The sequence below is a fragment of the Meleagris gallopavo genome, chromosome 13, assembly GCF_000146605.3.
Source record: "Meleagris gallopavo isolate NT-WF06-2002-E0010 breed Aviagen turkey brand Nicholas breeding stock chromosome 13, Turkey_5.1, whole genome shotgun sequence".
In the NCBI taxonomy this organism is placed as follows: Eukaryota; Metazoa; Chordata; class Aves; order Galliformes; family Phasianidae; genus Meleagris; species Meleagris gallopavo.
The window spans coordinates 10,232,271-10,245,680 of record NC_015023.2 but is presented as its reverse complement, the minus strand read 5'-3'; the positions used below and the strand labels follow the sequence as shown (position 1 = coordinate 10,245,680).

Here is a 13,410-nt window from a genome sequence, read left to right as displayed (position 1 = left end):
TGATGACGTCAGAGCGGGACGAGGGCGCCGGGCGGAGCGGGTAGAGGTGAGCGGGACGGCGGCGAGCCGGAGCTTCGCCTCAGCTTCGCCTCGGCGCTGGGCTGGGGAGGCTCTGGCCGCCCCGCCTGACCGTCACGCTTCGTTCCTCTGCCAGGTGGAGATGGAGGAGTTCGGCATCGCCGCAGGGCAGCGCGTGGCCGTCATCTGGGACGGGTCCTCGCCGGTGGAAGCGCTGAAGGGCTTGGTGGATTCCGTCCGGGCCTCGGTGGGAGCTGACGGTCGCGTGGCCGTGGAGAACGTTAACCAGCTGTCTCAGTGTAAGAACCACCTCAGTTTTTCACTGTCTGCCTTAAAAGGAGAAGGGAGTTCTGCTTTCTGAGCTGTGTGTTCCCTGGTTTGTAAGGCAGGCAGCAGCCGTAGCTAACAGCTGGCAGTGCAGCAATAGATACAGCAGTAGAGCAGTAAGTGCAGCAGTACAGCAATACAGGTGTATTCCTTGCTGTTCAGTTTGGGACATCTCACTACAAGAAAAACATGAAGGCCCTGCAGTGTGTCCAGAGAACAGAGCGGAGCTGTGAGGGGTCTGAGCACAGCCGTGGGAGTGGCTGAGGGAACGGGGTGGTCATTTGGAGAAGAGGAGCTCGTGGATCTGCAGCCCTGGCAGGAGGATGTGGGGAGGAGCCAGCCTTTCTCCCAGGTAACAGCAATAGGATGAAAGGTAATTTCTTTGAGTTGTTGAGGGGAGGTTCAGGTTGGTTATAAGGAAAAAAGCGTCTTCTCAGAGCAGTGATTCACTGACATGGGTTCCCGTGGCGGTGGCTGAGTCACCATCCCTGGAGGTGTTCGAGAAACGTGGGTGTGCAATACTTCAGGACGTGGTTAGTGGGCAGTATTGGTGGTAGGCAGACAGCTGGACTAGTTCATCTTAGAGGCCCTTTCCAACCTTAATGATTCTGTGATGCAGTTACTGCTGTTGTACGTAAGTATAAGAGATGAGGGAAAGGGCAGAACTGATAATTAAGCAACTATTTATGAGCGTGTCTGTGCATAAAATTGTACTGTCTTCATCTCTCCCTCTGCAGCGGCTCACAGGGAGTCCAGTTTCGATGTGATTCTCTCAGGCGTGGTACCAGGCAGCACAGCGCAGCACAGTGCAGAGGTACTGGCAGAAATAGCTCGAATACTTAAGCCTGGGGGTCGTGTCCTCCTGAAAGAACCCGTGGTTACAGAATCAGGTAAGAGAATCTGCATTAGCCTCGCTTTCATGGCAGCAAAGGAATTCCTGAGAGAATTAGGCTGAAATGAAAGGCAGCAGGAACACTGGCTGACATTCAGAGATTTTCGTTATCCTGAAATGCTAACGTGAATAGTAAAGGGTTTGTCTTGTTTAAGATAGGTAAAGTCTGGAGTAGGTGGAGTGTCTTATTTCAGAAAACACATCTGTCAGGCTGGAATTTTGGTGGACTTGGAGTAAAGTGCAATTGGGACTATTAAGAGGTGTCAAAGAGAAGAAGCCCATGATGAATTTTGGGTTAAACAGTGACTAATAGCTTTGCCTACTAGAGCAAGGCTCTGGAGTATTATAGTTTTGAATATAGCAATCATTTAGCAGTTTATGCTTTGAAAAATTCACAAGTTGTTCACTGCAATATGTGAAAGGGTTTGGGGGATTTTGTTGCTTTGTGTTTTTGGTGTGTGGTTGTTTTTTTCTTTTAAAATTGATGTTAATTGGATTGAGGAAGGTTTTGGTGTATGTAGAACAGATCTGGAGCTAGAACCAACTTTATGTTCTCAAGCCACTAATCCAATGAACAAGCTGCTCTGTTTTGTTCCTGCTTTTACTGGAGAGGGCCTGCTTTAGAGTATGGTTTGAGTACTTCTTTGTAAAGGTCTGTTGGTCTTTCAGGTTCCAAGTACCACATCTGTTTTTCAGTGACCACTATTCTTGTTCCTCGTGCTATTTCCTGCTTTTGTGTCTTCCAGATAACAACAGCGGAATCAAGACAGCAGCCAAACTCCCTGCAGCTCTGACTCTCTCTGGGCTGGTGGAAGTGAAGGAGGTATGTTTGTACTTATTGCTTTCAGAATTCTCTCCTGCTGTTAGCCAAAAGTAGACGAGGACTTGATGGGTAGCAAGGTGTTTAGCTGTCCTGGTTCATTGTGGATGTTCATGGATGCTATCTGCCACAGTCTTTTCTTACTGCAAAGGTGGTGTTATTCTTTAGGGTTGAAGATAGGAGGAAACCTGTCTTCTGTCGTGCCTGCTGGCTCACGCCACGCTGATCAGCCCTTTGTGTTGCACTGCAGCTGGGACTGACTCCTCTGTTCTGAGGGATAAGCAACTGGAGCCAGACACAACTGATTATCTGTGTTCACAGGAGTAGTGGCTGGGGCATTGAAATAAAGTGGCTCAGTAACCAAAGATCTTGCATTACAGCTGCAAAAGGAACCTCTGACCGCAGAGGAGGCCCAGTCAGTCCGAGAGCATTTGGGCTACCAAGGCAATGACCTTCTCATTGTTCAGATGGAAGGCAGGAAACCCAATTTTGAAGTGGGATCTTCAAGTCAACTCAAACTATCCTTTGCCAAGAAAACAAGTCCTTCAGGTAAGGCATGATGTGTGCTGAACGTGGGAATTGCCCTTCTCTGAAGTGACAAACATCCCTGTGGAAGGGAGTGCTACATAAATATCTGTGGAGTGGGGCTTTCCAAAGTTGTCTGAACTCTCTAGTTGCTGGAAATAGATGGGGCAGTGGCTGGTGTACCTACTGCTTCTTATTTTGTTTTGGATCCAGGAAAACCCTCTGTGGACCCAGCTACTGCTAAGCTGTGGACGCTGTCTGCCAGTGATATGAATGACGAAGAGATGGTATCCATTTTTATTTGTGAGACCTTGCTGTCATTCCTTCTCTCTTCTTTTCTACTCTAGCTAATTTTGGTCATTCCTCTTGGGAAGCTTTACAACTTAAGAGGTAGAAAAGCATCCCCAAATTTCTCAGCTGCTGTTTGAGGTGTTGGGTGCCCTCAGGTGTGGTGAGAATTGAGGGAAAGGCATTGTTGAGAGGGAATGTTTGCAGTGCTAGTGCTACAATGAGTGGTGTTTCTATGAATGTAACAGCAATGTCATTCCCTACTAACAAGTCGATTTGTTGTGTGTTTTCTTCCATGGTATATTCCAGGATCTTTTGGACTCTGATGAGCTGTTGGATTCAGAGGATTTGAAAAAGCCAGATCCAGCCTCTCTCAGAGCTCCGTCCTGCAAAGAAAAGGGCAAAAAGAAAGCCTGCAAGAACTGGTCAGTGTTGGGATTAGCACGTCAGCGTACCTCTTAACTCACGGCAATGAAACCTTAGAGTTGGATGTTTTTAAAAAAGATTGTGGGAAAGCATAATTCACTTGGTTCGTGTCCTTTCCTTGTCTTGGCTATCTGAATGTAAATCCAAACACAGTGAGTATTGGCTAGTTGTGACAGAACTGCTACAAGCTGCCATACTGGTATGATCAGCAGTCTTCTCGGAGGTAGCTACACAGTTTGTGCAGCCTTCACTAAAATCCTATTCCCACTGATTTTAAGGAGGAATAGTTTATGTGGCAAATTGCTTTAGAGTCATTTCCTCCTTGCTTCAGCTGGAGGAGCGTGCTTCAACGCTTGTTTTGCAAATTGGTATTGGAGAACAAAGTGCAGAGCTTGAGAGTCCCAGAGCCAGCTGTGTTGTGTGACAAAGTGAGGGCTGTTGCATGAGAACAGTTTTGGAACAAGGATTGTAACTCATAGCTTTTAAATCAGAACGATGCAAGTGACTTCTTTATTTTCTGCAGCACGTGTGGCCTGGCTGAAGAGCTGGAACAGGAGAAGAAGAGCTCGCAGCCCAAATCTGCCTGTGGAAATGTAAATAGTCATTTTGTTTGTATATTGTGGTTTGCAGGGTGCAGTTTGTGTCTGAGAACAGTTTTCTCTGATGACTGCTCTCTAAAGCAGCTGCCTACTGCTTTTAAAATACTGCCTGCTTCTGCAGAGCTTCTGCCTTTACCATCTCACCTCTTAGAACAGCCCATGTGCTCTGCACCAGTTTGTTGTGTGCCTACAGTGCGAGTGCCACCTTCGCAGGAGGCAGAGCAGACAGTGACCCTGTGCTTCACTTGCTTACCAGTGGTCTCCTTAGGGAAGATCACCTTATGGGAGTACAGTTAGGGAGCTGCTAAAGCCCAGCACACAGCAGTGCCTAGGCAGAGCTGCCCTCCTGTAGGGCTGAGCTGGAAACTTGGTTCCTCTGTGTGAGTGCAGTGTCCTGCACCAGCTCTGTTACCTGCTAAACAAGCACGTGTTCAGAGGAGGTGGAAGGGAAGTGATTTCTGTGCTGGCATATGCTGAGGAGCAGGTCATTTCTCTAGGTGGAAAAAGCATATAATGGGAGGAGAGAACTGAGAGTTGCCATGATGACAAGTGTTTTTCTGTCTCTTGGCAGTGCTACCTGGGGGATGCATTCCGCTGTGCCAGTTGCCCTTACCTGGGGATGCCTGCCTTCAAGCCTGGAGAGAAGATCCTGCTGAAAGAGAACCAGCTGCACGATGCCTAAAAAAGTCATCTCTGAACGTGCTGGAAAGGACTTCTCTGCTTTTCCATCAGCCTGAGATATAGAGGCTCTTCTCACAGCTCTCCTCATCCTCTCAAACTCATGCTCTCCGGCCAATGCTCCTCGTGGGGAGGGATGCTGTAGGAATTGGCACTGCTGTGAGCTCATCACACGTAATCAACTTTGGGCTAAGAGATAATCTGTGGTGGCCAGTGGTCTTGTATGTGTTAGACTACTTAATGTTAAGCCTTATTGTAGCTGCCTTGACTCAATACTGAGACGCTGGCCGTCCCAGCATGTCCCACCAGCAGAGGGAGGTGAAAATGTGTCAGACTGACCTTGTGTGCCATGGTAAGAGCCTCACCAGTACTTCCCCAAGCCCACATTGCTCCTTACCCTTAGTTTACATTGTGCATCAGCAGCTGTGGCTCAGCTCTCAGGGTGACATTGGGCTCCTTATATTTTTGAAATCTGAACCTGAAATTCTTTACAAGGTGAAGGTTACTCAGCAGCTCCTGTTGCAAGTCAGGAGCAGCAAGTATTCTGCTGTGTACTCCTTGGTAAACTCTGGCAGGCATGATGAATTTCCAAGTTTTGGGGTGTCATCCCCCTCCATCACCTGTTTTCATCACAATGACAAAGATTCGCTACCACTGAGATAACTGCTGCCCTCAAGGCAGGGAGAAAATTAACCTTGTCCTCCCCCATCTCTGACCAACAAAAACACAAGGGCAGTCTGAGACCATCGCCTCTCTTGGTGGTTATCGAGTGAGTTACCCGCAGTGTCCAATAAGTAAGAACGTAGCAATAACTTAATTTCTGGTTGATACTGACTACTTTTTATTTATTTGCATTCTTACTGCTAATGAAGCATCCTCACAGGTGCAGGATGAGGGAGCTCGTGGTGCTCTGTGCCAGGCTTGCTTCCCACCTCGGGAAGGAGAGGAGGAAAACACAACTTGCTCTACAGGATGCAAATTCTTGTCACTGTCCTTCCTCAGTTGCACAATAAACTCATGTAGGGATCTGGGATGAAAAGCTGTTCTGTTCTTAAAATAAATGTGACCAATAGTCAAGCATTTGTGTTAGACCTGGTATTAGTGGCATTTTAAACACCTTCTTTTGCATGGTTTCTGCTCGCTCCCCTGAGCTCAGGGCCAGTAGGGACATCTGGAACCATTTCAACGTTGGCTTGCAGAGTGCATCTCAAAATTCTAGAAGAACTGTTCCACTGAAAGCTTGACACAAATACATGGTTCCCGTTAGGAAGAACAGAATCAAGATGTTGAGATTCACTTTTTTAAAATTTTAAATAGATTTCAGAAAGAGCCTTACTTCTGGTTGAGTAAGGAGAAGGCTTGCAGGCAGACATGAGCATGAGGGAGTTCTCGAGGTGGGCAAAGCCTGTTTGGATCAAGGGGCAGAAGTACTCTGTTGGGAGCCAGGTTGGTGGAGTGACCTCCAACATCCCTTCCTTGCCCTCGTCCCAAATCTCTGGTTCTTGCTGAACAACTCCCAGGGAGCTTCAAATCCTGTGATAAACCTGTCCAGCAAATCTGCGAGCGCTCCCATCTTGCAAGCAAGAGAAATAGGTAAAAGTCTTTACGTGCCAATGACTTTAAGGATTTCATTGCTTTTTTCCAGCCTCACTGGCAGTGGAAGATAAGATCTTGCTGTGATCAGGAGAAATATGACTGACAAAGCTGGTATAAATCCTTTCATGGGCAAGATTGTTGTAAGAGATGGGCCCCCTGAAATGCTGTGTCTCCTGCAGCAGTGGGAGTAGAGCATGCCTTCCAAGCCAGGAGCTGAGTTTTTCAATGGGAAAGGTCCCAGATAAAGGCAGACCTTGAAGTGAGCTCTGCTTTCCTTCCAGGGGCAAATAAGATAAGAGAGGGAGGAGGTGGCAGAGGCTTTTGTTTCACGATGATTCCCAAGACTGGAATTTAAACAATCTGGAAACACTTTCAGATACTGCAGAGTTCAGTTAATGATGGTTAAGACTGTATAATCTTGTTCTCCTCAGACAGCATTGCTTGTCTTTGCTGTCTGAGAGGCCCTCAAATGGGGCAGACTTTGGCAGTGGGATATCTGCTGGGTGGGACTCTACTGCCATCAAGCTGGTTCTGACGAGTATTTATCCTTTTGTCCCCTTCCCTTGAAAACCTGAAGGTTTTTGAGAAAGAGGTGGATGTTGCGCTGAGGGAAGCGGTTAGTGGGCACGGTGGGGATGGGCTGCTGCTTGGATGATCTCAGTGGCTTTTTCCAGCCTTGATTCTATGATTCTATGCAGGTGGGTGGGATGCTTTGCCCACAGATTAAAAACCCCATCGATCTGATGGACAGAAGACAGCTGCCAAGTTGTACGAAGTGAGACCTGGGAATTCACTGTCTGTCTTCAGTCATTCCAGTTATGGACTTGGAGCTGCAGCAAGCATCTGGATCTGCAGGGAGAGGCCCCAGTGTGGGTGCATGGATGCCTCTCTCCTGCATGGTTTGCTGTGGTTGCGTGGTTTTCAGTCTCCAGCCATGCCTGAGGACTTTTTTGCTGGCTTCTCTGCTCTGCTGCCTCCCTCCAGTGGCTGTGCTCTGGCTCTCCTGCTCCAGGTCCTGGTGCACAGCAAAGCCCAGCGCTGTCAGCTGCTCCTGCCAGCATCACTGGGGCTGTTGGTGGGCACTGCTGTGCTGGGGACATGGAAATGGTCTGGCTTTGCCGTAGCTGCCCTCTGTGCAGAAGCTGGAGGCATCTGAGGGTTTTGTGCCCCATTTCCAGGTGCACAGGTTTTCAAGAAACACTTTCTTCACAGAGTGCAGTCAGGCATTGGAATGTGCTGCCCACAGAAGTGGTGAAGTTCCCACTGGAGGTGTTTAAGGTACAAGGTGACAATGCACTGAGGGATGTGGTGCAGTGTTGGGACCCAGTGAGTCGGGCTGATGGTTGGAGTCATCGATCCTGAAGGTCTTTTCCAATTCAAATGAGTTTGATCTTATGAATCAATGGCTTCCTTGGCCTGAGCCATTTTCCTACCCCAGCCTTTTCCCCTTCTGACCCTTTTACTGCCTCCTCTTATCATTTCATCACTCTGCTTCCCTCCATCTTTCTCTTTCTGTTCTTATTCCTCAAATTCTCTTCTGTTTTCTCTCCTCTTTGCATTCCAACCACACATACCTCAGAAACAATCTTCCTGCTTTTTGTTTTGATTTGCTTTTCATTTTTTCCCTTTGCTCTGGCTGGGTTTCCCTACTGTGATCCAATCCCTGCTCCATCCCATATGCTTTCCCATTGCCATTCCCACTCTTAGGCATGGAGAGGTCCCTTTCTCAGCATGCAGGAAGCAGGACATTGTGTTTATTATCACTCCATGTTCATCTAGGCACTCATGCATGTGATGTATCCCGTGCAAGGGCATCTTTCTGAGAACTGTAATTCTGAGACTTGGTTCCGGATTTTAAAATACTCAATCTGCAAAGGCAGTTCCCCATGTTTCCTGCTTGCTCTTGCCAAAGCCCTTGAGATTTCAAGAGATTATCTCAGCCACTTCCTCATGTTCTCATGATAAGTGACTCCATGTCTTGCTTGCTTCTTTATTGGGGTCTTCCCTGGTTCTGGCTTGCTCCTGTGTGCCCCTTCTCTGTCTGACCCCTCCAAGCTCAGGTGTGAGATGGAGGCAGCGTTCTGAATGCCTCCACTTCCTCCAGGTCACATCTTTGTGGTTCTTCCTCCTGGTTAAGCAACAGGCCAAGCCTTCTCTTTGCCTTCCTCTTGTTTTTGATGCAGTTACACAAGCAGAGAACCTTTTGCAGTCTTCCTCGGTTTTAACTCATTTTGTGCCTTTACAATTTAGCATCCATCAGACCTGGTCACTTTTTAAGTACCGCCTCCTGAGAGCACATGAACAGGAGGTTCCAAAATGTAGGAGGCCAAACAGGTGAGCAGAAGGCCAGCATTCATCCCAGGGTACTAAGATGTCATTGCAGGACCTCTCTCAGTTATTTTGCAATGAGAAGGGTAAGCTGATGGGTCAGATCTGAAGGGTTATAGCATCTGGGGTTCCATCAGGCTGGTGGCCAGTTCCTCAGGGCTCCATTTTAGGGTCAGTTCTCTGACCCTAAGGCAGCCTACTGGCAATGCTCCTAAGGCAGGGTTCTTGGTAGTCGGGGCACACTGCTTGCCCATGGCCAACTTGGTGCTCATCAGGACAGTCTGTTGTTCACATCAGCTTGATGGACATGGTCTCGGGACAATATTCTGTGACTTACAGAAGAAAGATGGGAAGGGACAGGTAGTTCTGGCAAGACTACCTGATGTAAGATGCTGATGTGAAACTAAATGGGAGAAAATGGCACTTGGGAGGAGGGTAGGAGGGAGCACAGCGAGCGCTGCTCCCACAGGGCCACATCTGCTGGCAAAAAATTAACACAGACCATGGCCAGCGGGAGCATCACTTCCTCTGCTGGATCCGTCCCCTGCTCGGAAGGGGCTCAGGGGTGAGGGGAATGGGGAAGTCCTTCCTCCTGTGCCCATGGGGTGTGCATTTCACCCATCCGTGCTGGGGACTGGGAGCGGTGGGGTGGAACCAGCAGCACATGTGGCAGGCTGGGTGTGTCTGTGTCGGAGCCCAGGGCACGTGCCTGAGACAAGACCATAGATGGAATCAAGCAGCAGAGCGAGGGGATAAAACTGGGCTGAAGCTCACTTTAGGAACCCTAGCAGAGGGTGAGCCTCAGCGTGAAAAAGGAACCGCCTGCACTGGTGCTGGGAGGATGCAGCCTCCACCCCTCCACCGCACGTGATTTGGATGCTGGAGGAAGGAGCCATGAGCATCCTGGTGGTGAAGACCATCCTGCCCCTGCTGCTCCTTGCCTGGCCGTCCGCTGGTGAGTGTGCAGATGCTGTGCCCTCATCCTGCCTGGGAGGGGTGAGTGGTGAGTGGTGCTGCCAGGGGATCTTTGTGCATCTGTTCTCAGCTCTGTTGGGGGTGTGAGAGGATCTCTGCAGCACCAGCCCTTCCAAGACTGCCTGCAGGGAAGTTGCTGTCTCTTTGAGCTTTTCTATCTGTGCAGCAATAACCTGCAGGAGGTTTGAGACAGAGCTGCTTTTCTGCCTGCCCTATGCTCCTCCTGAAGCTTTTAAGTCTCCTTAGGCACCACTGCCTTCACCACCGCCTGTGCCCAGCCACAGGAACACCAGATGGTTGGGGCAGAAGCAAGCCTGCTGCCTGGGGCTGGCATCCTCAGGGCCTCACAAGAAGGATGTGGGTATTTCACAGCACAAACCCAACCTCCCTGCTTCTTTTTCTGCAGGACTCGCTCACCAGTGCTCACACAAGATTTCCGTGTCCTTAGGGTCAAATCTCACCTTTCACTGTCTACCAAACAGCCCTGACAGGGAGGTGGTGTGGTGTAACAACTTAAACAAGAGGATAGTACAGGAAGACACAGGGACTGACCTACACCAGGAAAATGGTTCTTACAACCTCACCTTTACAAGCGTGAATGAAAAGCATGCTGGAAATTACACGTGCAAGATGAAAGCCTCACGCTGTGTGAGTGCTAAAAACAAGAACTGCCCATGCAAGAGCCACAAGGAGTCAGGTACTTATGGCACGAGTGGGCTGTGTGCGGTGGGTGGGATGTGACTGCAGCTCAGAGGCTCAGGAGCAGCAGCTGCTGGAGGAGGGCACAGATATTAAATGTATGTTTTGCAAGCAGCACGTGCTGGTGGGATATATCTGCTGCAAGGTACGGCCACTTGCTGTTTTGTTTCCTGCAGACTTATCTGTCCAACAAAAAACTTCAACCATCATCATGCTGTGCAGGTTCATGGTCTGGCAAGAGAATAAGACCATGCATGTGAGGTGGTGGACATGTCCAGAGTCTCCTGATGACCCCTTGGAGCACAGCAAGGCACATCACAGTGACAGCCACGGCAGCATGGATGCAGCCAGCGCAGAGCCCATTGTGTGTACCGTGTCAAGCAGAAGCTTCACAGGCACTGAAAATGCCACCCAAGGGATGGTTCCCAGTAAGTGACACTGCTTCCCCCAGTGGGTGCCACTGCCTCTGCACGGGTGCTCACACATGTCCCTGCTTCCAGGCTCTGACCCCAAGATTTCTCCGACCCGTGAGCCTCAGACCCGGGAAGGTGAGCAACCACAGCTCCAGCACGGAGCTGGAGCTCAAATCTGGAGCCTGCTGTGGGGACAGCAGCTCACACACATTCCTGTGCTCCTCAGGTCTCGTAGCAATCATCTACCTGTACGCCATCCCCGGGTTAGTGGTTGTGACTCTTTTCTTCCTGCTTTGTATTTTGGTGTGCCTGTGCAGAAGAAACCAAAGGCATGCTAAAGGTAAGGCTGAGCCTGGGCTGTGCTGCTGTGGGTGCTGGGGAGCATCTTCTCCATGGGCTTCTTGGGTGAAACAAGCTGTGGGTGAAACCAGCCATGCAGCTGTTTTCTGCGTTAAAAATAACAGCACTCAATGTTATCTTTTTTTTTTTTTTTAGGTAACTCCTGAAAGCAAGCATGCAGCAGAGATGAATCAGCTCAGCACGGTAAGGCAGTAAGAGCTTTTCATCTGCCATGTCCTCCCCTCCGACAAAAAGCACTGGCAGGTGAATGCCAACTGAAAGGGCTTTGGGGCTTCAGAAACATCTGTGACAAGCCAGGCTCTCCTGGACAATGGGAAATAACTTATGCCAGTCCCTGGGCACTGCAGAACAGAGAGCCAAAGGCTCTGCTCACTGCTGTCTTCCTCTACAGCCTCCCCCATCACCTCAGACCGAGGACGTGACGTATGCAAAGCTGATCTTTGAAAGGACAGGGGCAATACCTGCAGCCTCAGAAGTGGTGTACGCAGAAATAAAACCGCTGCAAAAGAAGTAGAGAGCTGAGGATGGCCACGCTGCTCTGCAAAGGGAAGGTCTGTCAGCAGGAAGAGTGAAAAAGGAGAGACAAGCAGCTGGTGACATGGCTGCCACAGCTGTGATCCTTGAAAACCAGGCATTAGCTCTTATCAAGTGCATCAGGTGATGGATATGCCGGTAGAGCCCTGGAGCAGTGTTCTTCATTTCCTCACTGTGTCCAGATCCAGCACCCGCTGTGATGGATTTGGCTCTGCTCTGCTCTGATTCACGCACTTGAAACATGACAAGCAAAGATACAAAGGCATCATTTGCTGTGGAGAGGTCCAGCATGGATACATTCAAAGCCTACCAGTGACCGGCTGCTAGCCTGATGGAACCCCATTCACCCTCTGAGCCTGGCAAGTCAGCCAGCTGCTCACCTATAACGTTGTATTTTTTGCTAGCTCTATGCTGGATGTTTTGTCTGAAAGGAAACAGTGCCAAAAGCCTTACTGAAGTCCTAAAAGTTAACACTGACTGGCTTCACTTGGTCAACCAGATAGATGGCCTTGTTATATTGATTTCCTTGTATAAGGAAATCAAGTTAATCCAACAGGACCTATGTAATATATATATATGTGTGTGTGTGTGTGTATATATATATATATACATATATATATATAAAAATATCTTTTCTCTCTTCTTTTTTTCTTAGTAAATAGTTTACATCTTAATCCACAAGCTCTGCTTTGTTTGCTGTGTTTTTTATCACCTCTGGGTGTTGGATGAAGGTTGTCATTTTGCTGTGCTGTGCGGCCTTGGCTTACAACACGATGAAATTGCTGGCTGGGATAGCAATCAGGTGTTTGTGCTCTGCTCTGCAGCCATCCTTGTGCTTTGGGAGCCATATTCTGGAGTAATTTGTTTATCTCCTTGGGAGCCGGGTTATTGGGGAAGCAATGCGGGATACTTTCTGTTGTTTCCTCAGCCTCTCTTTCACTTTTCCTTCTTCTCTAAACCAGTTACAATAGCTCTCAGGAATATTGATCATCCTTGGAAGATCTGCTATGTTACCCAGGGAAGCAGACCACCATGGAGAAAGGTATCTGACACTGAGGGAATTGGTGCTGGAGGTGGTGTTATCCCAAATCCAGATGGGGTGAGGTTCCCTGTGAGCTGCGTGACAGAGAGCTGCACGGACTGCACCAGCATTGGTGGTGGTGGCTGGCAAATGGCGCTGCTGTGTGTCTGCCCTGGCAGCAGCGCTATGAGGAGGTTCCTCCTGAACACTGGGAAATGCTTCCGAGCCGTGTGAAGGAGGGGCAGCAGATCTTCCTTGCTGGAGAAGTCCTGCAGCTGTGGGTGTTGAAGTGTATAAACAGGAGGCGGCTGTTTATGAGGGTGGATAGTGATAGGACAATGGGGAATGGTTTTAAACTGAGACAGGGGAGGTTTAGGTTGGATATTAGAAGGAAGTTTTTCACACAGAGGATGATGAGGCACTGGAACAGGTTGCCCAAGGAGGCTGTGGATGCCCCATCCCTGTAGGCACTCAAGGCCAGGCTGGATGTGGCTCTGGGCAGCCTGGGCTGCTGGTTGGTGACCCTGCACACAGCAGGGGGTTGGAACTGGATGAGCATTGTGGTCCTTTTCAACCCAGGCCATTCTGTGATTCTATGAAAATAGGGCAAGGAGGGAAAATGAAGCTCCGGCGCGTTCCCTCCAGGCCACCACGGAGAGCAGGGCTGGCAGCCACACGTGGCCCTTAAGAACAACAGGCGCTGCCTCACCTGCAGCCGCCCGTCCGGCCGCCGAGCTGCCTTTCGATTGGTTGCCGGCGCCGCCCGTCTGCGGAAGGCCCGCCTCTCTTCTTTGATCCGCCTCGTGATTGGCCACACTTTCCCCTTACTCAGAAGCCGTGTAGGGCGCCGCCATTTTCTGTGGCCGCGCATCGCCCCTTGGGCGGCCTCGGGCACGCGCGGTCCACGCAGC

At 49.5% G+C, this 13,410-nt stretch overlaps 2 protein-coding genes across 2 annotated transcripts; both read left to right on the top strand.

Moving 5' to 3' along the window:
• Positions 1 to 6: 6 nt before the first annotated feature.
• Positions 7 to 5,653, top strand: CIAPIN1 (cytokine induced apoptosis inhibitor 1). The gene is made up of 9 exons (XM_003209689.3): positions 7 to 46; positions 155 to 317; positions 1,083 to 1,235; positions 1,984 to 2,060; positions 2,438 to 2,606; positions 2,796 to 2,869; positions 3,180 to 3,295; positions 3,820 to 3,889; positions 4,467 to 5,653. Exons 2-9 carry the CDS (start codon positions 161 to 163, stop codon positions 4,575 to 4,577), a joined length of 927 nt encoding a protein of 308 aa, XP_003209737.1. The 5' UTR covers positions 7 to 46; positions 155 to 160; the 3' UTR covers positions 4,578 to 5,653.
• A 3,459-nt stretch (positions 5,654 to 9,112) lies between these two features.
• Positions 9,113 to 12,087, top strand: LOC104913023. Its single transcript, XM_010718018.3, has 7 exons — positions 9,113 to 9,452; positions 9,879 to 10,169; positions 10,348 to 10,599; positions 10,672 to 10,719; positions 10,811 to 10,925; positions 11,082 to 11,127; positions 11,336 to 12,087. Exons 1-7 carry the CDS (start codon positions 9,374 to 9,376, stop codon positions 11,456 to 11,458), a joined length of 954 nt encoding a protein of 317 aa, XP_010716320.2. The 5' UTR covers positions 9,113 to 9,373; the 3' UTR covers positions 11,459 to 12,087.
• The last annotated feature ends 1,323 nt before the right edge of the window (positions 12,088 to 13,410 follow it).